Genomic DNA, 27,783 nt, shown 5'->3' on the forward strand with positions numbered 1-27,783 from the left:
ATGTCAGCTATGGTCTGTATACCTTGTACATGTACTTGTAGTAAATAAAGAGTATTATTATTATTATTATTATTATTATTATTATTATTATTATTATTATTATTATTATTATTATTATTATTATTATTATTATTATTATTATTATTATTATTATTATTATTATTATTATTATTATTATTATTATTATTATTATTATTATAAGTGTCCTTCACACTGTGCTCAGGTCGTCATAACCATCAACCCAACAACAACAGCAACAACATCATGGAAGCTCAGACTTCTGAAAAAAGAATCTGCTAACATGAGTAAACTGAAGCTTCTTAGTCATAGTACGAAGCTAAGCCATAATACGAACTATAAGGGTATGTATGTCTGTATATGGGCGGAGGTATTGCACACTGCTGTCGACTGTATGGATGATTTGTTGTTGTTTTTGGTGTAGCAACCTTCAAGGAGATGAAGATGCTGGCGAAGGACTCTTGAGCCAAGGACCCCTCAAGGAAGGTTCCTTGATGTTGGTGAGGGGCTCTTGACTTAGGGAATTGGATCTCTGCTCCAGTTCCCCGAATTAAGCCTGAATGCCTTCCACATCCCCCCCCCCAGGCGCTGTATAATCCTCCGGGTTTAGCGCTTCCCCCTTGATTATAATAATAATAATTCAGCCAAGGAATTCGTACTGTGCTTCCCTTTCTTATATCAAACTTGATTACCTTCCATTCCTGAGGCATTGTATTGTCATGCGCAAGACACTGACTTTTTTGAGTTATCTTAGGTAATTTACACATATGTTACTATGTATGATAATTTGTGTACCTGTACTTTAATAAACTTATTTCCCAGTATACAGGGGGATTGCCAATAGACCCTTGGCTGTCTTCAAGAGGAAACTGGACACTACCTGACCAACCAGGCTGTGGTTCATACATTGGATTACATGCGACCAGTAGTAACAGCATGGTTGATCAGGCCCTGATCCACCGAAAGGCCTGGTCATGGACCAGGCCGTGGGGGAATTGACCCCCGGAACACTCTCCAGGTATGCATTCTCCCAGAATGAGAGATAGTAATAGGTTAGGTAAGGTTTGTCAGGAAACAGGACAAGTGCTTCCTGACGCGGGTTTTAGTCAGATGATGACCCGCCGTTGTAGCTTTTGGCCGTCTGACTGAGGTCTTCCGCTGGCTTACTGGTTCACCCCTTTAAAAATTATGGTCATAGTTATAGCCATAGTAATAATCTCTTTTACTGCTGTTTATTGTACAGTAAGTAGTATATGGGAACAGAGTGCAGTGACATGACCTTACAACATCACTCCAGGATTTGAACTAGGATCAGGGCAGTGCCCTTCAGTGCTGATACCCTAATGGCTAATGTCTCGCCCAATGGTCTCTCTATAAGCATGGATATTAAGTATACTCCAGCCACTTACAAATGAATTATAAAGTATCAATGCAACATGACTCATACTACTGACAAGAGAGAATGAGGATGCCTCAGGTGTCAGGGATTGCCTAGACAGACCTGGACTCCAGACTTCATTCTGCAAAGGCTGTTGGTTTGAGTGGTCCTTTCTCCACAGGGAATGTCCTTACAGTAAGTGACTACTTGATCTAGGTTATGCCTGCTCTTATGGGCAGTGCCTCTCAAGAAAGGTTCCTGATGCCATTGAGGGGCTTTTGATGGAAGGAATTAAATCTAACTTTCACCTTCTTTGAATCAAGCCTGGTTGCTTCCTATTTCCCTAATTACTGTGTAACCTCTACAAGTTTAGTGTATCCCCCTAAATATAATAAAATCATAATGTGGATCAATGTGACAGTTTTTATTTTTGAAGCATTTATTCTTTCTGCACAAATTTGTTTACTAAACATAGTGACTAAATGCTTGATATGTGGAAAATACATTGAAATGTATCTTTTCTCCAATGAGGCATTTATCATTAATCATCCACTTATGCAAAAACTGACTACAGTAATTTATATACATCCAAGCCTTTGAGGCTCTTTAAATCCTCTCATGTTCTGCATATGGAATTGGTGAAAAAATGAAATAGTTCATGATGTATGAATAAATTAGTCAGTGACATTACCTGATTATTTTGTCATTTATGTGTAGTAGGTTGGTAGACAGCAACCACCCAGGGAGGTACTACCGTCCTGCCAAGTGAGTGTAAAACGAAGCCTGTGATTGTTTTACATGATGGTAGGATTGCTGATGTCTTTTGTCTGTCTCATAAATATGCAAGATTACAGGCATGTCTTGCTACTTCTACTTACACTTAGGTCACACTACACATACATGTACACATTTATTTATACACACTCATCTGAGTTTTCTTTGATTTTATCTTAATAGTTCTTGGTCTTATTAATTTTCCTGCCGGGAACAATGGGCTAGTAACCCCTTTTCCTGTAAAGATTACTAAAAAGAATAAGAAGAAGAAAATTGTCAAAGTGGGAAGTCTGAATGTGCGTGGATGTTGTGCAGATGATAAGAAAGAGATGATTGTGGATGTTATGAATGAGAAGAAGCTGGATGTCCTGGCTTTAAGTGAAACAAAGCTGAAGGGGGTGGGAGAGTTTCAGTGGAGAGGAATAAATGGGATTAGGTCAGGGGTTTCAAATAGAGTTAGAGCTAAAGAAGGAGTAGCAATAATGTTGAAGGATAAGCTATGGCAGGAAAAGAGGGACTATAAATGTATTAATTCAAGGATTATGTGGAGTAAAATAAAGATTGGATGTGAAAAGTGGGTTATAATAAGCGTGTATGCACCTGGAGAAGAGAGAAGTGTAGAGGAGAGAGAGAGATTTTGGGAAATGTTGAGTGAATGCGTGGGGAGTTTTGAATCAAGTGTGAGAGTAATGGTGGTTGGGGATTTTAATGCTAAAGTGGGTAAAAATGTTATGGAGGGAGTAGTAGGTAAATTTGGGGTGCCAGGGGTAAATGTAAATGGGGAGCCTTTAATTGAGCTATGTGTAGAAAGAAATTTGGTAATAAGTAATACATATTTTATGAAAAAGAGGATAAATAAATATACAAGGTATGATGTAGCACGTAATGAAAGTAGTTTATTAGATTATGTATTGGTGGATAAAAGGTTGATGGGTAGGCTCCAGGATGTACATGTTTATAGAGGGGCAACTGATATATCGGATCATTATTTAGTTGTAGCTACAGTTAGAGTAAGAGGTAGATGGGAAAAGAGGAAGGTGGCAACAACAAGTAAGAGGGAGGTGAAAGTGTATAAACTAAGGGAGGAGGAAGTTCGGGTGAGATATAAGCGACTATTGGCAGAAAGGTGGGCTAGTGCAAAGATGAGTAGTGGGGGGGTTGAAGAGGGTTGGAATAGTTTTAAAAATGCAGTATTAGAATGTGGGGCAGAAGTTTGTGGTTATAGGAGGGTGGGGGCAGGAGGAAAGAGGAGTGATTGGTGGAATGATGAAGTAAAGGGTGTGATAAAAGAGAAAAAGGTAGCTTATGAGAGGTTTTTACAAAGCAGAAGTGTTATAAGAAGAGCAGAGTATATGGAGAGTAAAAGAAAGGTAAAGAGAGTGGTGAGAGAGTGCAAAAGGAGAGCAGATGATAGAGTGGGAGAGGCACTGTCAAGAAATTTTAATGAAAATAAGAAAAAATTTTGGAGTGAGTTAAACAAGTTAAGAAAGCCTAGGGAAAATATGGATTTGTCAGTTAAAAACAGAGTAGGGGAGTTAGTAGATGGGGAGATGGAGGTATTGGGTAGATGGCGAGAATATTTTGAGGAACTTTTAAATGTTAAGGAAGAAACAGAGGCAGTAATTTCATGCACTGGTCAGGGAGGTATACCATCTTTTAGGAGTGAAGAAGAGCAGAATGTAAGTGTGGGGGAGGTACGTGAGGCATTACGTAAAATGAAAGGGGGTAAAGCAGCTGGAACTGATGGGATCATGACAGAAATGTTAAAAGCAGGGGGGGATATAGTGTTGGAGTGGTTGGTACTTTTGTTTAATAAATGTATGAAAGAGGGGAAGGTACCTAGGGATTGGCAGAGAGCATGTATAGTCCCTTTATATAAAGGGAAAGGGGACAAAAGAGACTGTAAAAATTATAGAGGAATAAGCTTACTGAGTATACCAGGAAAAGTGTACGGTAGGGTTATAATTGAAAGAATTAGAGGTAAGACAGAATGTAGGATTGCGGATGAGCAAGGAGGTTTTAGAGTGGGTAGGGGATGTGTAGATCAGGTGTTTACATTGAAGCATATATGTGAACAGTATTTAGATAAAGATAGGGAAGTTTTTATTGCATTTATGGATTTAGAAAAGGCATATGATAGAGTGGATAGAGGAGCAATGTGGCAGATGTTGCAAGTATATGGAATAGGTGGTAAGTTATTAAATGCTGTAAAGAGTTTTTATGAGGATAGTGAGGCTCAGGTTAGGGTGTGTAGAAGAGAGGGAGACTACTTCCCGGTAAAAGTAGGTCTTAGACAGGGATGTGTAATGTCACCATGGTTGTTTAATATATTTATAGATGGGGTTGTAAAGGAAGTAAATGCTAGGGTGTTTGGGAGAGGGGTGGGATTAAATTATGGGGAATCAAATTCAAAATGGGAATTGACACAGTTACTTTTTGCTGATGATACTGTGCTTATGGGAGATTCTAAAGAAAAATTGCAAAGGTTAGTGGATGAGTTTGGGAATGTGTGTAAAGGTAGAAAGTTGAAAGTGAACATAGAAAAGAGTAAGGTGATGAGGGTGTCAAATGATTTAGATAAAGAAAAATTGGATATCAAATTGGGGAGGAGGAGTATGGAAGAAGTGAATGTTTTCAGATACTTGGGAGTTGACGTGTCGGCGGATGGATTTATGAAGGATGAGGTTAATCATAGAATTGATGAGGGAAAAAAGGTGAGTGGTGCGTTGAGGTATATGTGGAGTCAAAAAACGTTATCTATGGAGGCAAAGAAGGGAATGTATGAAAGTATAGTAGTACCAACACTCTTATATGGGTGTGAAGCTTGGGTGGTAAATGCAGCAGCGAGGAGACGGTTGGAGGCAGCGGAGATGTCCTGTTTAAGGGCAATGTGTGGTGTAAATATTATGCAGAAAATTCGGAGTGTGGAAATTAGGAGAAGGTGTGGAGTTAATAAAAGTATTAGTCAGAGGGCAGAAGAGGGGTTGTTGAGGTGGTTTGGTCATTTAGAGAGAATGGATCACAGTAGAATGACATGGAAAGCATATAAATCTATAGGGGAAGGAAGGCGGGGTAGGGGTCGTCCTCGAAAGGGTTGGAGAGAGGGGGTAAAGGAGGTTTTGTGGGTAAGGGGCTTGGACTTCCAGCAAGCGTGCGTGAGCGTGTTAGATAGGAGTGAATGGAGACGAATGGTACTTGGGACCTGACGATCTGTTGGAGTGTGAGCAGGGTAATATTTAGTGAAGGGATTCAGGGAAACCGGTTATTTTCATATAGTCGGACTTGAGTCCTGGAAATGGGAAGTACAATGCCTGCACTTTAAAGGAGGGGTTTGGGATATTGGCAGTTTGGAGGGATATGTTGTGTATCTTTATATGTGTATGCTTCTAGACTGTTGTATTCTGAGCACCTCTGCAAAAACAGTGATAATGTGCGAGTGTGGTGAAAGTGTTGAATGATGATGAAAGTATTTTCTTTTTGGGGATTTTCTTTCTTTTTTGGGTCACCCTGCCTCGGTGGGAGACGGCCGACTTGTTGAAAAAAAAAAAAAAAAAAAAAAAAATTTACGTACATGTACTGCACTGTAGTAGTAACAACTGTTTTAAAATTAATTTTGCCAGCAGTACTGTATGCTAGTCTATACTATAATCTAAAACTCAGTAATTTTTGTTATATAAGATTTTAACTATGTTGCTAAGCAAATGCAGAGTTTATTAATATGTATAAATATTTTTATTATGTTTAAAAGAAATTTTGTCACATTTTAGATACAATATTTGTTTTGAATACAGAACAGTACTGTTCTGTAGGACTGCTACTATTACTACTAATAGTACTGTAGTTTATAAATGGTATAAATTTCCCATAGATGAAGATCTTCTGGTGAACATAAAAGACCTGGGTTCGGATGTGAAGGTAGGAGATGTTATTGAAGTTTATCACCCCGAAGATGACTTACCACGCCTGCTTCTCCAAGTTCCCAAAACGATTGAGGATGTCACTGTTCAGAAAGGTGTCCAACTGCTTTTTGTTTTCTTATTGTAATAAATATTTTCGTAAGTCATATTATTGTCATTAACACTGTAGGTACTCCTGAAAATATTTGATTTGAATTACTGTACAGTACATGTATATATATTAATAATGTACTTTCAAAGTAATTTATTTGCTTGTATAATACACTAGTGCTGAATACTGTAATTCTTATGCAAAGTTTGTAATTTCAGATACTATTAGCATTGAGCAGAGTGTGGCAGCCACCTTCCAGCTGCGAACATATAAGGATGTAATTGTAAACAAGGTTGACCCCAAAAGTGTTACTTTGGAAATGGTGGAACTCACATTTAAAGACCAGTATCTTGGTCGCTCTGATATGTGGAGACTTAAAATGAACTTGGTAAGTATAATCAGTTTTGAGATCACTCAAGCAAACACTAATTTGAAGAAATTTAATATTCAAATTAGAAAAAGCTTTGAAATAGTTGAAAATTACTAATATGTAACATTGGTTAAATGTAACCATTACATAACTTGAAGAAAAGTATTAATGTTGGTACTGTATTAACAAAACTATAAGTTAGGGTTAATATGCACAGATAATTTTGAATAGCTCATTTTGTGCGTGTCCAAAAATGATAATAATGAAATTACCGTATGTATATCTTTTGGTGTTTGTGGACTTTGATTTTGTGTTTGCAGGTGGATTCTGTTGTGTATCTCAACAAGAAGATAGAGTTTTGTTTAATACGATGCCAAGTTTATGAGATGTGGGCCCAAGGAGGAAAGGTTGCATGTGGAGTTATAACAGAGGACACAAAGGCAAAGATGAAAGCAATTTTTTTTTTTTGTATTTAGTAGTATTTAATGGGTAAATGCAATAATAATGGTGTGGTATGAATTTTGTACACAATATAGTGGTTCCTTGAGTTACAATATTAATTCATTCCAGAAGATGTATTGTATCTCAGGACTATTGTATCCAAGCTGCCTTTGGATACTTTTTGTTGCTTAAACTCTAGGGTTTTCTGAGTGGTCAACAAGCACAGGCTTCAGCCTGAAATCTTCAGAGACATTGGCAGTGGAGGCAGGGCAGGCAGACCATAACAGGCATTGCAGTCAGGGCAAGCTGGAGTATACAAAGCAAGATAGAGCAGGTAGGGCAGGACAGGCCAGAGCATGCAGGGCAGGACAGGACAGGCTCGGCCATACCAGCCAGGCCAGAGTAGGCAGGGTAGAACAGGGTTGGGCAGGCAGGCAGGTAGGCAGAAGGTAGGCAGGCAGATAAACAGACAGGCAGGCAGAGATAGATTATGAATTGTAGATTTAATGCCTATTCTTGTTGCAGTCTTCCACCCCTTACACCTTGAACACTGCTGTCTCTCTCCCTCCTCTGCCTGCCTGCCTCTCTCCCTCCCTTGTACCCTCCCTCCCTCCCTCTCACTCACCTTTAACACTTCATCCACCATTGCTTCAGTTAAGACCTTTTCTTCACCTTGTCTTGTCTCTGGGTTGAGGTCCACTCACATGTGCTACTCATTTTATGCATATCATATCTCAAATTTTTCCCTCACAACACAAAACTAAATTGCTTTTAAGGGTAAATCATAACTCAAAATTATTGTAACTCAAGACCATCATAGCTCAAGGGACTACTATATTATATATGGTAAATTTAGAGGAACCTATATATTCTGCAGTTGCATATGATATTTAGTACTTATTTTAATATATGATAATTAGGTACATGTCACTCTTGAATATTACCCTGAATTTCAGCTTTATTACATTTTTCATTGAATAATGTATGTTTTAATGCAGCCTTACTAAGTTATCCTGTAAGTTTTGTATGCTGCTTAATTATTATCTAAAATGTATTAAATCCTTAAAATATATTTTTATGGCTTTCATGATATTATGCAAGTATCATTCACATCATAAGTACAATAAAATGTAATACAGTATCTTAATATGAGCATGTCTTGTTTCCCATAGGTTGCATATCGATCATCTACAAGCATGGTCTACCTCTTTATCCAAATGAGTTCTGAAATGTGGGACTTTGATATGTATGGAGATCTTTATTTTGAAAAGGCCGTGAATGGATTCCTCTCAGAGCTTTTTGCCAAATGGAAGGTCAGTTCTTTGAACTCTCTTAGCCATATCATCTGTCCATACACTGTCCCATACAGTACCATGAAGCAGGGAGTTTGCTCAGACACTCCTCCATATTAACTCAATTTTCAGTTGCACACACCTTGACATTTTAACAGTTTGGGATTAATAGGCAGGTTACCCTAACTTTGTATGGATTCACTTCATGCAAATTCACTTTAGGAGAACAGCAAGATTTTGGCTCAGCTGGGACTGGAGGCTGTCTGAGACTTCTGAACATCTGAGACAACCTATTGTGAAAAGTCTATAGGCAGTTTTCTTGAGAAAAATTGGACAAAGAAAATTAAATACAGTAAACCCTTGTTATAATGGACTAATAGAGGAATTCTCTGAGTGTTCTTTAAATGAGAATAATGTTAAAAACTGTCATAAAATTGCACTACTCTACTGTCCTGAGTTTTTTCCCAGGGTTTTTGTCCTACCTCATGGGCTATTAGTTCTCCTGCAGTGCTCCTTTTTTTTTTATCTTGTTCTTAGACTACTACTACTACTACCATTGCTTCAATAACATTCCACTCTGACTCTTGTGTTGCTGCAGCGCTGTATAGCCCTTGTGGCTTAGTGCTTCTTTTTGATTATAACAATAATAATCTTGTGTTGCTACACTACTCCCTTTCTTGTTGTCACATCTGCCATTGTTGCACTACTACTACTGCTGCTGCCACTGCCACTATCACTACCACTACCACTACCACTACCACCACTACTTCTACAATTATATTACTACTTCGTTTGTTTTATTGCTCTCAGCCTCACCCCCTCTCATATAATATACTGGCTTCCTTCCCTTCATGCTTGTGTTTGACTAGTTAATGGTTCAAGTTGGATTGAAACTTCATAAATTTCATTCTCCTATGTGTGGGTTATTTGTGTATTATTCCAGTCATAGTATTGTGCCCTTTTAGTCCTTATATTCAATAAGCTAGTATTAAATGACTTTTAAAAATATTTAAAATATGTTTTGGGTTAAAATACCATTTTCTGGAAAAATTTGGTTTTTATTCATTAGAGTTTATTGTGTCCAAATACCAAACTAAGGTTTCCAGGTATCTATGAAATTGGATTCCAAGATTTCAGCATTTCACTGTATTATGCAATGTCCTGTTTCTGTTAATCATTCCATTTATGTGATGTACGTACTTTAGTCATATGTGATCAATGTGGTTAGCAAAGCTTTTTAAAAATTATTGTTTTGTGGACTTAAACATTTATGGTGTTTAATATAGCTGCCATGGTCCTAGAAGTCATATACAGCATAAAATGTGGGATATGGTTGCTGTTGTTGCTGTGACTGAGGGAGTGTTGACCGTGATGCACTGTATGAATCTGCTTAGTCCTTTTTTTGCATGTGGCAGGTAAATCCTACAGATTACTACTTGCCTTCATTATCTCACTACTTTCCTGTATGCTTCTTAATAGTTCTTAATTCTGTAATATTTCCTTTTTCACCTAGAAGGCCTGGTCTGAGATCAAGCCATGGGGAAGATAATCCTCAAATCTACAAACAAATTACTAACAGAGGGTGCTGAAGGACCCAGACAACCGACCTTAGGCCTAAGATAGCAGCACCTTGTAAATTTGAAGGTACAAAAAGTTGGCACATGGCATATGTCGAGCACAGATGCTGTTTAAGGGTTAATCCATTCCATTGTTACACCCATCTGGATAAATTTTCTACTGTCCTTTATAATCATGTTGTTTCTTAATTTACTACTGTGACCTCTTGTTCTCTCTACGGAAGGTACCAATGAATCAGTTTTTTCATATCCTTTTATGACCTTACACTGCTTATCATTAAAGTATGCAGTGTGGAGGCTTACTTCGATGTTGAAAGTAGTACCCTACTTTGTTAGGTGTTTCAGTGAAGCATAAAGTTATGCTGTCCTGGCAACTTGAAGCAGGATGTCTCAATATTCCCTAAGGCTACTGGCTGCATCCTAAGTGCCTTCCATGCTTGTGAGGTAGCTGTAGACAAATTAATATGGACTGGATTAAGTCACTGACACAGGAGGCAATTTCACAGATTATTCGATAACATGAGGCTGGCCATCAAATGAAGAAATAGTAGGAGCCATGTATGTGTGTGAACATCAGTAAGGACCTGGTTGGGTTGGTTCCTTGAGAATGGTGTTGATGATATGCCCACACCAAATGCATATCTAGGGAAGCCTAGAATAACATCCCCACTAATGTTAACTATTATAACATACCTAGAATTACTTTGTGTTCATTTGCTTGAATTTTTCACACAGTACGATGCAAAGATTTTTACGCAAGAAAATGCTCTTTGCCACACTGCAAAATCTGTTGTTCATTGGCTTTGTGACTGTGAGGTACCCTTCTTTGGTGAATGACCAGGAAATTTCCCAGCCTTTAACCCCATTGAGAACCTCTGGACCCTGATAGATCTATTAGGGAAAAATCATCAGTCCACTCTTGTGGCTTTAGATACCATCTGCAAGTCGTGGGGAAATTTATCCCGTGAAACCCTTAAGAATGTGGGTTAATCACTTCCTAGACAGTTGAAGGATGTCCTAGAATACAAAGGGATGGCCTATTTTGTTGTCATGGTTTGAGAGGGAGGGGCCTGGCATACTTTAACAACGAGTACTGTATGTGTGATTATCACGTCTTCTTTTTTTTCTTCTCTTAGGCTGGTGATTGTCATTGCCTGAGGCAACACTGGGTTAATGCACATTTTAACTTTCATTCATTATGTGTCTTATCAAGCATCAGTACACTGACCAGATGTAATATGCTGACCCTTAATAGAAATAGTGGCATTATAAGTTGGAATTCCTTAACAATTATGAGATATAGCACAAACAGTACTTGAAACAACACACTTTTTATGGCCAAATACATATTGCATCTTGTACTACTACTACAACTACTACTACATATGTGCCTTAGTAAGCACCAGCATATAAATCACTGACACTGATTTATATCCTCGGTGGGATACGGCCAGTTTGTAGAAAGAAAAAAAACTTGAATAAAAAATTTTGACCCAAATTGAGAATTTCATGCATTTTTCTTGTGGATTAAAGTATTGAGGATAAGCAGATATTTGTTTGTTGTGCTCAATGTTCTCTTGTAATTCTTTTTCTTCAGAAGGAAGGAAGCAACCATGATGTTACCATTGTACTCTTTTCACGTACTTACTACAAGGCCACTACTATTGAAGATTTTCCTCAGTATATGAGAGAGTGTCTCCAGCAAGATTACAAAGGCAGATTTTATGAAGATTTCTACAGGTTAGAACCAAGAATTATCATCGTTATATTTTTAAGAGTGAGCCTTTGCTCAGAGTCCAGCCTCTTTATTTTTGAACATTTAACATGAAATAACTTTGTCATATCAATCTTTGAATACCTTCCACTGTACCATTATCTATTTCATTTAATTTCATTGATAGTTTGTTGAAAAAGTGTATTTGGATATCCTTGTAGCTTATTTAGGTGTGTAATTTCTAGCAGTTCTCTTTTGCTCTTGTTTGGATTTTGGATTATTTGGACTTCTTTCAGTTTCATTTTGTTTCACTAGGGAAGGTTCCATGCAGGTGCTACATACTCAAGAATGGGTGTTCTATATATCATTAAAGTATTTTGAATGCTATGGAGGGAGTAGTAGGTAAATTTGGGGTGCCAGGGGTAAATGTAAATGGGGAGCCTTTAATTGAGCTATGTGTAGAAAGAGATTTGGTAATAAGTAATACATATTTTATGAAAAAGAGGATAAAAGCAGGGGGGGATGTAGTGTTGGAGTGGTTGGTACTTTTGTTTAATAAATGTATGAAAGAGGGGAAGGTACCTAGGGATTGGCGGAGAGCATGTATAGTCCCTTTATATAAAGGGAAAGGGGACAAAAGAGATTGTAAAAATTATAGAGGAATAAGTTTATTGAGTATACCAGGAAAAGTGTACGGTAGGGTTATAATTGAAAGAATTAGAGGCAAGACAGAATGTAGGATTGCGGATGAGCAAGGAGGTTTCAGAGTGGGTAGGGGATGTGTAGATCAAGTGTTTACATTGAAGCATATATGTGAACAGTATTTAGATAAAGGTAGGGAAGTTTTTATTGCATTTATGGATTTGGAAAAGGCATATGATAGAGTGGATAGAGGAGCAATGTGGCAGATGTTGCAAGTATATGGAATAGGTGGTAAGTTACTAAATGCTGTAAAGAGTTTTTATGAGGATAGTGAGGCTCAGGTTAAGGTGTGTAGAAGAGAGGGAGACTACTTCCCGGTAAAAGTAGGTCTTAGACAGGGATGTGTAATGTCACCATGGTTGTTTAATATATTTATAGATGGGGTTGTAAAGGAAGTAAATGCTAGGGTGTTCGGGAGAGGGGTGGGATTAAATTATGGGGAATCAAATTCAAAATGGGAATTGACACAGTTACTTTTTGCTGATGATACTGTGCTTATGGGAGATTCTAAAGAAAAATTGCAAAGGTTAGTGGATGAGTTTGGGAATGTGTGTAAAGGTAGAAAGTTGAAAGTGAACATAGAAAAGAGTAAGGTGATGAGGGTATCAAATGATTTAGATAAAGAAAAATTGGATATCAAATTGGGGAGGAGGAGTATGGAAGAAGTGAATGTTTTCAGATACTTGGGAGTTGACATGTCGGCGGATGGATTTATGAAGGATGAGGTTAATCATAGAATTGATGAGGGAAAAAAGGTGAGTGGTGCATTGAGGTATATGTGGAGTCAAAAAATGTTATCTATGGAGGCAAAGAAGGGAATGTATGAAAGTATAGTAGTACCAACACTCTTATATGGGTGTGAAGCTTGGGTGGTAAATGCAGCAGCGAGGAGACGGTTGGAGGCAGTGGAGATGTCCTGTCTAAGGGCAATGTGTGGTGTAAATATTATGCAGAAAATTCGGAGTGTGGAAATTAGGAAAAGGTGTGGAGTTAATAAAAGTATTAGTCAGAGGGCAGAAGAGGGGTTGTTGAGGTGGTTTGGTCATTTAGAGAGAATGGATCAAAGTAGAATGACATGGAAAGCATATAAATCTATAGGGGAAGGAAGGCGAGGTAGGGGTCGTCCTCGAAAGGGTTGGAGAGAGGGGGTAAAGGAGGTTTTGTGGGCAAGGGGCTTGGACTTCCAGCAAGCGTGCGTGAGCGTGTTAGATAGGAGTGAATGGAGACGAATGGTACTTGGGACCTGACGATCTGTTGGAGTGTGAGCAGGGTAATATTTAGTGAAGGGATTCAGGGAAACCGGTTATTTTCATATAGTCGGACTTGAGTCCTGGAAATGGGAAGTACAATGCCTGCACTTTAAAGGAGGGGTTTGGGATATTGGCAGTTTGGAGGGATATGTTGTGTATCTTTATACGTATATGCTTCTAAACTGTTGTATTCTGAGCACCTCTGCAAAAACAGTGATTATGTGTGAGTGTGGTGAAAGTGTTGAATGATGATGAAAGCATTTTCTTTTTGGGGATTTTCTTTCTTTTTTGGGTCACCCTGCCTTGGTGGGAGACGGCCGACTTGTTGAAAAAAAAAATATATATAAAGGGTGGGGGCAGGAGGAAAGAGGAGTGATTGGTGGAATGATGAAGTAAAGGGTGTGATAAAAGAGAAAAAGGTAGCTTATGAGAGGTTTTTACAAAGCAGAAGTGTTATAAGAAGAGCAGAGTATATGGAGAGTAAAAGAAAGGTAAAGAGAGTGGTGAGAGAGTGCAAAAGGAGAGCAGATGATAGAGTGGGAGAGGCACTGTCAAGAAATTTTAATAAAAATAAGAAAATTTTGGAGTGAGTTAAACAAGTTAAGAAAGCCTAGGGAAAGTATGGATTTGTCAGTTAAGAACAGAGTAGGGGAGTTAGTAGATGGGGAGATGGAGGTATTAGGTAGATGGCGAGAATATTTTGAGGAACTTTTAAATGTTAAGTAAGAAAGAGAGGCAGTAATTTCATGCACCGGTCAGGGAGGTATACCATCTTTTAGGAGTGAAGAAGAGCAGAATGTAAGTGTGGGGGAGGTATGTGAAGCATTACGTAGAATGAAAGGGGGTAAAGCAGCTGGAACTGATGGGATCATGACAGAAATGTTAAAAGCAGGGGGGGATATAGTGTTGGAGTGGTTGGTACTTTTGTTTAATAAATGTATGAAAGAGGGGAAGGTACCTAGGGATTGGCGGAGAGCATGTATAGTCCCTTTATATAAAGGGAAAGGGGACAAAAGAGACTGTAAAAATTATAGAGGAATAAGTTTACTGAGTATACCAGGAAAAGTGTACGGTAGGGTTATAATTGAAAGAATTAGAGGTAAGACAGAATGTAGGATTGCGGAGTGTTGAATGATGATGAAAGTATTTTCTTTTTGGGGATTTTCTTTCTTTTTTGGGTCACCCTGCCTCGGTGGGAGACGGCTGACTTGTTGAAAAAAAAAAAAAAAATTGAATGCATTTCTTATCTAGATTTCTGTATACCATTTTCATATTTATAACATTTGATCGTGATGTTGTTGTTCTTGCACTCACTTCAGGGGACCTAGGGATGAAGAACCACTGGTCTAGACAGTGTTTATTATATCCAAATAAACATCCTGGTATTCATTATTGCTAAATTATTGTTTTTATCTTTTGTATGTTAATGCAAATGTAAATAATTTTGAAATTGAAGTTACACTCTGAGTTAAGACTGCCTTAGTTGTAGAAATTTTGTAAATTATTATTATATTTTTTTTATTATCACACTGGCCGATTCCCACCAAGGCAGGGTGGCCCGAAAAAGAAAACCTTTCACCATCATTCACTCCATCACTGTCTTGCCAGAAGGGTGCTTTACACTACAGTTTTTAAACTGCAACATTAACACCCCTCCTTCAGAGTGCAGGCACTGTACTTCCCATCTCCAGGACTCAAGTCCGGCCTGCCGGTTTCCCTGAACCCCTTCATAAATGTTACTTTGCTCACACTCCAACAGCACGTCAAGTATTAAAAACCATTCGTCTCCATTCACTCCTATCAAACACGCTCACGCACGCCTGCTGGAAGTCCAAGCCCCTCGCACACAAAACCTCCTTTACCCCCTCCCTCCAACCTTTCCTAGGCCGACCCCTACCCCGCCTTCCTTCCACTACAGATTGATACACTCTTGAAGTCATTCTGTTTCGCTCCATTCTCTCTACATGTCCGAACCACCTCAACAACCCTTCGTCAGCCCTCTGGACAACAGTTTTGGTAATCCCGCACCTCCTCCTAACTTCCAAACTACGAATTCTCTGCATTATATTCACACCACACATTGCCCTCAGACATGACATCTCCACTGCCTCCAGCCTTCTCCTCGCTGCAACATTCATCACCCATGCTTCACACCCATATAAGAGTGTTGGTAGAACTATACTCTCATACATTCCCCTCTTTGCCTCCAAGGACAAAGTTCTTTGTCTCCACAGACTCCTAAGTGCACCACTCACCCTTTTCCCCTCATCAATTCTATGATTCACCTCATCCTTCATAGACCCATCCGCTGACACGTCCACTCCCAAATATCTGAATACATTCACCTCCTCCATACTCTCTCCCTCCGATCTGATATCCAATCTTTCATCACCTAATATTTTTGTTATCCTCATAACCTTACTCTTTCCTGTATTCACTTTTAATTTTCTTCTTTTGCACACCCTACCAAATTCATCCACCAATCTCTGCAACTTCTCTTCAGATTCTGAAGAGATTTTGTAAATATTCTGACTAAAATAATTGAACATGAATAGTGTAGAAATAAGGAGATCTAAAATATTTCAATCATCCAGAATTGGATTTATTTGTTTTTTCAGTGAAAGACTCCAGTCTGAATGGAAAAAAGGAAAATAGAAAATATGTCATAGGTTAGCTGGATTTGAGTCCTGGAGGTGGAAAAGGCATTGTCTGCACTTTGAAGAAGGGGTTGGCATGTTGCAGTAGGAGGGGTAATACAAATTGTGATGCCAGCACACTTCTGGCAAGACAGCAATTGAATGAATGATGGTGAATGTGTTTCCTCTTTGGGTCATGCTGCCAAGTGAGTGTGAAACAGAAGCCTGTAACTTTTTTACATGATGGTAGGATTGCTGGTGTCTTTTTTTCTGTCTCGTAAACATGAAAGATTTCAGGTACGTCTTGCTACTTCTACTTTCACTTAGGTCACACTGCACATGCATAGACAAGCATATATATACATGTATATACACATGCCCCTCTGGATTTTCTTCTATTTCCTGACTAGTTCTTGTTCTTGTTTATTTCCTCGTTTATTGCCTCGGTGGGATATGGCCGGTTTGTTGAAAGAAAGAAAGATCTCCATGGGGAAGTGGAACAGAATTCTTCCTCCATAAGCCATGTGTGTCATAAGAAATGACTAAAATGCCAGGAGCAAGGAGCTAGTAACCCCTTCTCTTGTATACATTACTACATTTAAAAATAGAAAGTTTTGTTTTTCTTCATGGGCCACCCTGATTCAGTGGGATATGGCCGGTTTGTTGAAAGAAGAACTTTCCTTTTTACTTTTGGGCCACCCTGCCTTGGTGGGATATGGCTGGTTTGTTGAAAGAAGAAGAAGAAAGAACATTGAGGATTTAGAAGTGTAAAAGTCATATTTCTTTTCAAAGAAATTGTATTTGAAATTATGGAAATGGGTCTTCAAGAAATATGTATGGAATTGTTGGTTGCAGGAAAAGACTATTGCAAGAAACTAAAGAACTGGTGAAAGGTTGTTGATCCGAGGAATTGAAGCTATCCTATTTTTCCTTGCATTAAAAATGATTACCTCCCATTCCTCAGGCGATGCATGACCCTTAAAAGTTTATATGTTTGCTGTGAGCATATGATAGTAATACATAAATTCCTCCCATATAAATTCTAGTTATGTAGAATTTTTTTTATGCTTGTTATTATTATTGTCTGTTTTGACAGGGTTGCTGTGCAGAATGAGCGGTATGATGACTGGTCTACAACATTAACTCGTCTACGTCGCATGTTCAACAACTACTTGCCAACTGTGTTAGACTACCACCGAAATCTGGGCTCTGATGTGCCAGAAGCAACAAATTCTTGTGCATCACAAGGAAATTTTCTAGAGGTCCTTAACATTTCTCTTAATGGTAAATTACATTATTTTTTAATACATACATTGTCTATCTCCAGCCAAGGTAGGGCAACTCAGAAAAGAAAATGTTTTCACCATTCAATGAATAGCTTTCTTGCCAGAAGTGCACAGATGTCAAAAGTCAAATGACCCTCTAAATTGCCACATCCCCTCTTATAAAATAATAATAACCTTTCTGTGTAAAATAGCTGTGATGCATCAGTAGGAAGGAGAAGAGTGAGAGTGAATGCTAACCAAAGCCAACAAGAATTAATGACAGGAGGTGAAAACAGAGAGCAAAGTGAGAATGTGTACTTAAAGTGGAAAGGAGATCAAAGGGCAAAATCATTTGTCTCCTTATTTAATTAATCATCTGTAGCCTTGTAGAATGCTGTACAGTCACTGTGGTAGGTCTTCTTTTTTGACACAATCTTTTATGTTTTTTTTTTTTAACATGCTGGCCCACTCCCACCGAGGCAGGGTGGCCCCAAAAAAATAAAAAAGACTTTTACCATCATTCAACACTTTCACCATCATTCACACACAGAGGGAATAATCTTTAAGAATGTTGTGTGTGTTCATTTGCTTGTACCTAGAGGGCATAGACCTGCCTACCTCAGTCAGGCTGATGGAACTTGCTAGAAGATGCATTATTGAGGTACTGGTTGTTGTTAACTAATTTTGTTTCCTAGTGCTTCTTGTGTTAGTCTCACACTGCAAAAATGCAGTGCACATAAAGGGCCTGAAGATCTGTAATTCACTACCTGAACCAGTTAAGGATCCCATGACAACAATACAAATTTGGGGCTATCTTCTCATCTCTCAATACTAACCAAACCAAACCAAACAACATTTAACCAGTTTGAAGCAATTCTCCTAAATATTATATGACCTCAAGTCTATTAAAACATCTGCCAATCTATGAAATATTAATGTTTGAACCATTAATTGTAATATTATTTTCATTATGTGCAACTTCAAGATTATTATTCTTATAAACCTCTACCTTGACTACCTCGCATTAATATTAAGATAAAATAAAGATTTATTAAAAAGTTAACCACTCTTTTCTCATATAGACTTAATTAATTATTATGTGTTAGGATAAGTCTCCCCGAAATGCCCCAGCATGATAATGGCTTTCTTTGTACCTAACAAATCAAAATTGTAAATACACATTGTAACCTTTGCAAAGAAATGAAATCTTTATCTTTTATCTTTTTTGTTGTTTAGCAAAATTTCTTTATCTTTACTATTGTTCTCTGGGGATTAGGTTAAACACATCATCAATTCTCTTTGCCTGTATTATCCTTCTTGCCAACAAATTTTTCTCCTACCAAGAGGTAGATGTCTGGCTACTCTTTCTAGTATTAAGTCTCATTTTGCTCTGATGAGGCATTAATAAAAATTGAGAAATAACATTTTCCTAATTTGTTTATAGTTCCCACAGATCATTACACCATCAAGAAAGAGCATAAAACTTGCTGCTGCAGCAGGTGTAACTTCTCTGAAATTACATAACAAAATACTCTGCCATTTCCCATTTACATCTAGAAACTATAATAAAGCTTTATTCAGTACAATCCTTAATTCTAACAACTGTTGTGAATATGGTTTATGTTTACTTGTCTGTCTTTACAAAATTTTTTGCTTTTATTCTTTTATTCATATTTTGCAGTATTTGAGAAGCACTATCTGGATCGAAGTTTTGATCGCACAGGTCAAGTGTCTGTGGTAGTAACTCCAGGTGTTGGAGTTTTTGAGGTGGATCGTGAACTGACAAATATCACCAAGCAGCGCATCATTGACAATGGTGTTGGGTCAGATCTGGTGTGTGTGGGTGAACAGCCACTTCATGCTGTTCCACTTCTTAAGGTAGTTCTGTGGATGCTTACAGTGAATGTATTGATGTATTTTTGAGGAATAATACATATGTGACACATGGGTTTCTTTGTTGGAGATATGTTTTGTCTGCACAGCATGCTCTTTTTTTTTTAAATTTAATAGAGAGGTCATGATAATGGAAATGTGCATAATAGAATCAATTGTATACAGTGTTGCAGACAGGTGAGATTCATATCTACAACTGAAGCATCTCTATAACTAATTTTTTTTTGTCACAGTTCCATAACAAGAAGGGAAGTATAAATGCCGATGACTACAGCATGCCTCACACCTGGATCAACCTTAGTTTTTACTCTGCTAAGAAGAAAGTTGGTTATGGCACTTTTGTTCCACGGATTAAGCTTCCCCCAGAAAAGCTCAAAACTGTGAAGAGAGAAAAATTTGATGCTTTGAGCAAACCTTGTATGAAACCAGTGCAAGAAACTGCTTTGCCAAATTCTATTTTTGACTATGACGCTTATGATGCTCAGGTGTTCAAGTTACCAACAAACCAAAATAACAAGTATGTGCTATATATTTTGACTTCATGTAGTATATTTTCTATATTTTAATATTTATAAGTTAATGCATTATCTTGTCATTTTGTAATGAAATTAATTTTAGATGTTTATTTTAACATCTACTGAAGCTTGTCCTGACATTTAATGCTAACACTTGGTTTTCGTTAGTGGCTTTACAGTTTGTAGTCCTTGCAGCCCAGCCTCAGAGCATGTCTTCTAAATTGTGAAGAAAATGTTTTAGGAATAAGAATTATTCAAATAATATAGGAAAATAATAATATTTTTTTTTACTGAATGTATGTAGTAGTTTGGAAGAGTTACCTGTCATCTTCCATTTTCATGAGACAGAAAGTAAAGGCAAAATATTTTATAAATAAAATATAAAATATGACAGGTAAACAACTATAATTTTATTTTACTATTTATTGTCTTTTCATTACAGTGCACTTACATTTGTTCTTTAGGGTCCTTTTTGTTTTTGTAACACATTGACCATCACCTACCTAGGTAGGGTGACCCAAAAAAAGAAATACTTTAGTTAAGAAAGCCTAGAGAACAAATGGATTTGTCAGTTAAAAATAGGAGAGGAGAGTTATTAAATGGAGAGTTAGAGGTATTGGGAAGATGGAGGGAATATTTTGAGGAATTGTTAAATGTTGATGAAGATAGGGAAGCTGTGATTTCGTGTATAGGACAAGGAGGAATAACATCTTGTAGGAGTGAGGAAGAGCCAGTTGTGAGTGTGGGGGAAGTTCGTGAGGCAGTAGGTAAAATGAAAGGGGGTAAGGCAGCCGGGATTGATGGGATAAAGATAGAAATGTTAAAAGCAGGTGGGGATATAGTTTTGGAGTGGTTGGTGCAATTATTTAATAAATGTATGGAAGAGGGTAAGGTACCTAGGGATTGGCAGAGAGCATGCATAGTTCCTTTGTATAAAGGCAAAGGGGATAAAAGAGAGTGCAAAAATTATAGGGGGATAAGTCTGCTGAGTATACCTGGTAAAGTGTATGGTAGAGTTATTATTGAAAGAATTAAAAGTAAGACGGAGAATAGGATAGCAGATGAACAAGGAGGCTTTAGGAAAGGTAGGGGGTGTGTGGACCAGGTGTTTACAGTGAAACATATAAGTGAACAGTATTTAGATAAGGCTAAAGAGGTCTTTGTGGCATTTATGGATTTGGAAAAGGCGTATGACAGGGTGGATAGGGGGGCAATGTGGCAGATGTTGCAAGTGTATGGTGTAGGAGGTAGGTTACTGAAAGCAGTGAAGAGTTTTTACGAGGATAGTGAGGCTCAAGTTAGAGTATGTAGGAAAGAGGGAAATTTTTTCCCAGTAAAAGTAGGCCTTAGACAAGGATGTGTGATGTCACCGTGGTTGTTTAATATATTTATAGATGGGGTTGTAAGAGAAGTAAATGCGAGGGTCTTGGCAAGAGGTGTGGAGTTAAAAGATAAAGAATCACACACAAAGTGGGAGTTGTCACAGCTGCTCTTTGCTGATGACACTGTGCTCTTGGGAGATTCTGAAGAGAAGTTGCAGAGATTGGTGGATGAATTTGGTAGGGTGTGCAAAAGAAGAAAATTAAAGGTGAATACAGGAAAGAGTAAGGTTATGAGGATAACAAAAAGATTAGGTGATGAAAGATTGAATATCAGATTGGAGGGAGAGAGTATGGAGGAGGTGAATGTATTCAGATATTTGGGAGTGGACGTGTCAGCGGATGGGTCTATGAAAGATGAGGTGAATCATAGAATTGATGAGGGGAAAAGAGTGAGTGGTGCACTTAGGAGTCTGTGGAGACAAAGAACTTTGTCCTTGGAGGCAAAGAGGGGAATGTATGAGAGTATAGTTTTACCAACGCTCTTATATGGGTGTGAAGCATGGGTGATGAATGTTGCAGCGAGGAGAAGGCTGGAGGCAGTGGAGATGTCATGTCTGAGGGCAATGTGTGGTGTGAATATAATGCAGAGAATTCGTAGTTTGGAAGTTAGGAGGAGGTGCGGGATTACCAAAACTGTTGTCCAGAGGGCTGAGGAAGGGTTGTTGAGGTGGTTCGGACATGTAGAGAGAATGGAGCGAAACAGAATGACTTCAAGAGTGTATCAGTCTGTAGTGGAAGGAAGGCGGGGTAGGGGTCGGCCTAGGAAAGGTTGGAGAGAGGGGGTAAAGGAGGTTTTGTGTGCGAGGGGCTTGGACTTCCAGCAGGCATGCGTGAGCGTGTTTGATAGGAGTGAATGGAGACAAATGGTTTTTAATACTTGACGTGCTGTTGGAGTGTGAGCAAAGTAACATTTATGAAGGGGTTCAGGGAAACCGGCAGGCCGGACTTGAGTCCTGGAGATGGGAAGTACAGTGCCTGCACTCTGAAGGAGGGGTGTTAATGTTGCAGTTTAAAAACTGTAGTGTAAAGCACCCTTCTGGCAAGACAGTGATGGAGTGAATGATGGTGAAAGTTTTTCTTTTTCGGGCCACCCTGCCTTGGTGGGAATCGGCCAGTGTGATAATAATAATAAAACCCTGATCTCTATAACAGCATTGAGCAGGTGAACATATACTCAGAAGACAGTACAAAGACACTTCATATTGTCTGCCTCTCTGTGTGTAATTTCCCTTCTTTCATATATACTGTACATTAAATGCTCTTCATTAGGGTGCCTTGATGGCAGTGAAGGGCTCTTGATCTAGGTAATTGAAGGTGCCATGTTCTTAATCGGATCTAACCTCATTAATATCCAACCTTCCCATTACCAAGATTCTGTATAACCCTAATGGGTTTTATGATTCTGCATGAATATTATTATTATTATTATTATTATTATTATTATTATTATTCTTTTCTTTCAACGTACCAGCCGTATCCCACTGAGGTGGGGTGGCCCAAAAGAAAAAACTGAAGTTTCTCCTTTTAAATTTAGTAATATATACAGGAGAAGGGGTTACTAGCCCCTTGCTCCCGGCATTTTAGTCGCCTCTTACAACACGCATGGCTTACAGAGGAAGAATTCTGTTCCACTTCCCCATGGAGATAAGAGGAAATAAACAAGAACAAGAATTAGAAAGAAAATAGAAGAAAACCCAGAGGGGTGTGTATATATATGCTTGTACATGTATGTTTAGTGTGACCTAAGTGTAATCATGGTAATGAATATGATATTGTGTATATGGACTTCAGTAAGGCTTTTGACAGGGTCCCACATCAGAGACTATTGAGGAAAATTAAAGCACATGGAATAGGAGGAGAAATTTTTTCCTGGATAGAGGCATGGTTGACAAATAGGCAGCAGAGAGTTTGCATAAATGGGGAGAAATCAGAGTGGGGAAGTGTCACGAGCGGTGTTCCACAGGGGTCAGTGTTGGGCCCCCTGCTGTTCACAATCTACATAAACGACATAGATGAGGGCATAAAGAGCGACATCGGCAAGTTTGCCGATGACACCAAAATAGGCCGTCGAATTCATTCTGACGAGGACATTCGAGCACTCCAGGAAGATTTGAATAGACTGATGCAGTGGTCGGAGAAGTGGCAGATGCAGTTTAATATAGACAAATGCAAAGTTCTAAATGTTGGACAGGACAATAACCATGCCACATATAAACTAAATAATGTAGATCTTAATATTACGGATTGCGAAAAAGATTTAGGAGTTCTGGTTAGCAGTAATCTGAAACCAAGACAACAGTGCATAAGTGTTCGCAATAAAGCTAATAGAATCCTTGGCTTCATATCAAGAAGCATAAATAATAGGAGTCCTCAGGTTGTTCTTCAACTCTATACATCCTTGGTTAGGCCTCATTTAGATTATGCTGCACAGTTTTGGTCACCTTATTACAGAATGGATATAAATTCTCTGGAAAATGTACAAAGGAGGATGACAAAGTTGATCCCATGTATCAGAAACCTTCCCTATGAGGATAGACTAAGGGCCCTGAATCTGCACTCTCTAGAAAGACGTAGAATTAGGGGGGATATGATTGAGGTGTATAAATGGAAGACAGGAATAAATAAAGGGGATGTAAATAGTGTGCTGAAAATATCTAACCTAGACAGGACTTGCAGCAATGGTTTTAAGTTGGAAAAATTCAGATTCAGGAAGGATATAGGAAAGTACTGGTTTGGTAATAGAGTTGTGGATGAGTGGAACAAACTCCCAAGTACCGTTATAGAGGCCAGAACGTTGTGTAGCTTTAAAAATAGGTTGGATAAATACATGACTGGATGTGGGTGGGTGTGAGTTAGACCTGATAGCTTGTGCTACCAGGTCGGTTGCCGTGTTCCTCCCTTAAGTCAATGTGACCTGACCTGACTAGGTTGGGTGCATTGGCTTGGGCCGGTAGGAGACTTGGACCTGCCTCGCATGGGCCAGTAGGCCTTCTGCAGTGTTCCTTCGTTCTTATGTTCTTATGTTCTTAAGTAGAAGTAGCAAGACTTACCTGTAATCTTGCATATTTATGAGACAGACAAAAGACACCAGCAATCCTACCATCATGTAAAACAATTACAGGCTTTCGTTTTACACTCACTTGGCAGGACGGTAGTACCTCCCTGGGCGGTTGCTGTCTACCAACCTACTACCTAGGATTATTATTATTATTATTATTATTATTATTATTATTATTATTTTCTTTTCTTTATATGATAACACATCATTTGTTTCCCACCAAGGCAGGGTGATCTGAAAAAGAAGAATCTCACCAAGGTAGGGTGATCCAAAAAAGAAGAAACACTTTCATCATTCATTCCATCACTGTCTTGCCAAAGGCATGCCTACACTACAGTTAAAAAACTGCAACATATCAACACCCCTCCTTCGGAGTGCAGGCACTGTACTTCCCACCTCCAGGACTCAAGCCCAGCTAACTGGTTTCCCTGAATCCCTTCATAAATGTTACTTTGCTCACACACTAACAGCATGTCATCATAAAAACCATTCATCTCCACACACTACTATCCAGCATGCTCATGCATGCTTGCTGGAAGTCCAAGCCCCTTGCACACAAAACCACTTTTATCCCCTCCCTCCAACCTTTCCTAGGATGACCCCTACCCCGTCTTCCTTCCACTACAGATTTATATGCCCTCCAAGTAGTTCTATTTTGTTCCATCCTCTCTAAATGTCCAGACCACATCAACCCTTCCTTTGCTCTGTGGATAATACTTTTTAGAAACCCTGCACCTCCTCCTCATCTCCAAGCTATGGATTCTCTGCTTTACATTCACACTACACATTGCCCTCAGACATGCCATCTCCACTGTTTCCAGTCTTCTCCTTTTTGCAGCATTCACCACCCATGCTTCACACCCTTTTTCCACCTCATCAATTCTAAGATTCACCTCATCTTTCATAGACCCATCTGCTGAAAAGTTCACTCCCAAATATCTGAATACATTCACTTCCTCTGTACTCCCTCCCTCCAATCTAATATCCAATCTTTCATTACCTAAATTTTTTGTTAACCTCATTGCCTTGCTCTTTCCTATGTTCATGTTTTATTTACTTCTTTACATACCCTTCCGAACTCGTTCACCAACCTCTGCTACTTTTTTTCAGAATCTCTCAAAAGCACAATGTCATCAGGAAAAATTATTATTATTTTTTTTTTTTTTTTTTTCAACAAGTCGGCCGTCTCCCACCGAGGCAGGGTGACCCAAAAAAAAAAAAAAAAAAAATTATTATTATTATTATTATTATTATTATTATTATTATTATTATTATTGACATGTTGTTAGAGTCTGAGCAAGATAACATTTATGAAGGGATTCGGGGAAAACTAGTTATCTGGATTTGAATCCTGGAAGTGGGAAGTACAGTGCTTGCACTCTGAAGGAGGGCTGGAGATATTTACAGTTTGGAAGAATTTCTGAACTGTGGTATTGGCATGCCTCTGGCAAGACAGTGAAAAAATGAGTGATGGTGAAAGTGTTCCTCCTCTTATTTTTTTGGGTCACCCCACCTTGGTGGGCAACAGCTGGTATGTTACGTATAATAAATCTTTCTTACTTTCAACAAACCGGTCATATCCCACCGAGGCAGGGTAACCCAAAAAGAAAAACAAGAGTTTCTCTTTTAACTTTAGTAATGTATACAGTAGAAGGGGTTACTAGCTCCTTGCTCCCATTATTATTATTATTGTTATTATTTTTTTTGACACTGGCTGTATCTCACCGAGGCAGGCTGACCTAAAAAGAAAAACGAAAGTTTTTTCTTTTTAATTTTAGTAGCAACACGCTCCTGGCATTGAAGTCATCTCGATTATTATTATTATTCTCTTTATTAATATTGTTGTTGTTGTAGTTTAAGCATAGTATTTAATAAGATTTCAAAAACCATTTTTCACATTTGCTTTCAGCATCTTGAACTTGTTCCCATCAATCCCTCCTGCTTTACCTTTATAACTGTGTGTCGTTGCAGATATCCAGCTCGATGGTTGCACTGGGAAGCTCTGTAACCTCTGTATTTGACAAGTCTCCAGCTATCAACATTCCTGCACGCATTACAGAAAATAAAACTTACCCACATTCATTTGGTGCTCTTAATGTTGAAGGTTTGCAATATATTACATATTTAATTCTTAATCATTTATTTAATTGTTATTACTCTGTAATCACTTGAGACCGATGTAGAGATGTGACCTGACTGACTATCAGTCAATGATGCAAGCAGCCTACACAACCCTTGCAATGAAGGGGAAGTAAACAGGCTATAGTAACTATTTGCTGCATTTCTTACTCTTCAAGGGGGGTGCCTTGATTTCAGTAAATGGCACATGATTCAAGGACTTGGAGATACTGTATCCTTTCCTGTGGCCTGAACCTGATTATCTTCTATTTCCCAGCCACTGTTTGGCTCTTATGGATTCAATGCTTCTCTTTAACCCTTTCAGGGTCCGTCCCATAGATCTACGGCTTTACGGTGAGTGTCCAAACCGTAGATCTACGCCATGAGCTCAGCTCACTCTGATAAACTGTGAGTGGTACATTTGGGCCTAGATATGAGAGAATACATCTATGTGGTATGTGTGCACCACATAAAACAGATCCTGCAGCACACTGTGTATAATGAGAGAAAAAACTGAAATCATGATTTTTCGATTAAAACAGCGACTTTGCAGTGTTTTTTCGTATGTTTTTTATAGTTGTATTTGCGATTTCTTGGTCTCATTTGATAGAATGGAAGACATGTTACAGAAATAGAGATGATTTTGATTGGTTTTAGCACTGGAAATGGCTTGAAACTGAGCTCAAAGTAGCAGAAATGTTAAATTTTTGCCGATATTCAAGAGTAAACAAACGACCTCACACATCTAATACACGTCAGCTGGTGGGTCTAATATACATTCACAAATATGGTGATGATATTTATACAATTATTACAGTATTGCATAACAGTAAATCTTCTATTTTTTGGTGTGAATAAAAATTCATTATGTGAATAAAAAATCAAAATGGAATTTATTTGTAAAGCCTCAAAATGTAACTAATGAACAGAGGAAATGTTAGTTTAGTTCCAGGAATACCTACATTGTTTATTCTGGAGCCTATTTTGAAATTGGAATATTTTGAACTTTGTGTTAAATTGGCCAAATTAACAATTTCCGATCACTTTATTTTGTAGTTGAAACAGTTGATTTGGCGATTTCTTGTGCTCAATCGATAGAATAGAAGTAATACTAGTGAAATAGCTAAGAATTTGGTTGATTGGAATAATGTAATTGGCCTAAAATGGGAGTCAAAGTCGGCAAAATCGCCGACTCGTAAATATCGCTGACACATCAAAATTCGCGAGAGCATAATTTCGTCAATTTTCCACCAAATTTCGTACTTTTTGTTTTATTACCTTCACAAAAAGATTCTCTACGATTTCATAAGAAAAAATAACAAATTTTTTTTTTGAAAATTCTTGGACACTGGTGCGTGACTTCAGATTTTGGCCTTGAACCCTGAAAGGGTT

The 27,783-nt window shown here is 38.3% G+C and overlaps 1 protein-coding gene across 1 annotated transcript; it reads left to right on the forward strand.

The window, feature by feature from the left end:
* Positions 1–219: 219 nt before the first annotated feature.
* On the forward strand, positions 220–19,899 carry LOC138851959 (GATOR complex protein Iml1-like). Its single transcript, XM_070081532.1, has 9 exons — positions 220–362; positions 6,039–6,182; positions 6,397–6,566; positions 6,869–6,988; positions 8,162–8,302; positions 11,456–11,598; positions 17,257–17,444; positions 19,107–19,303; positions 19,552–19,899. The coding sequence occupies exons 1-9, from the start codon at positions 302–304 to the stop codon at positions 19,882–19,884; spliced, it is 1,497 nt and encodes a 498-aa protein (XP_069937633.1). The 5' UTR covers positions 220–301; the 3' UTR covers positions 19,885–19,899.
* Positions 19,900–27,783: the final 7,884 nt, after the last annotated feature.

Source organism: Cherax quadricarinatus, unplaced genomic scaffold (genome assembly GCF_038502225.1).
Source record: "Cherax quadricarinatus isolate ZL_2023a unplaced genomic scaffold, ASM3850222v1 Contig3018, whole genome shotgun sequence".
Classification (NCBI taxonomy): Eukaryota; Metazoa; Arthropoda; class Malacostraca; order Decapoda; family Parastacidae; genus Cherax; species Cherax quadricarinatus.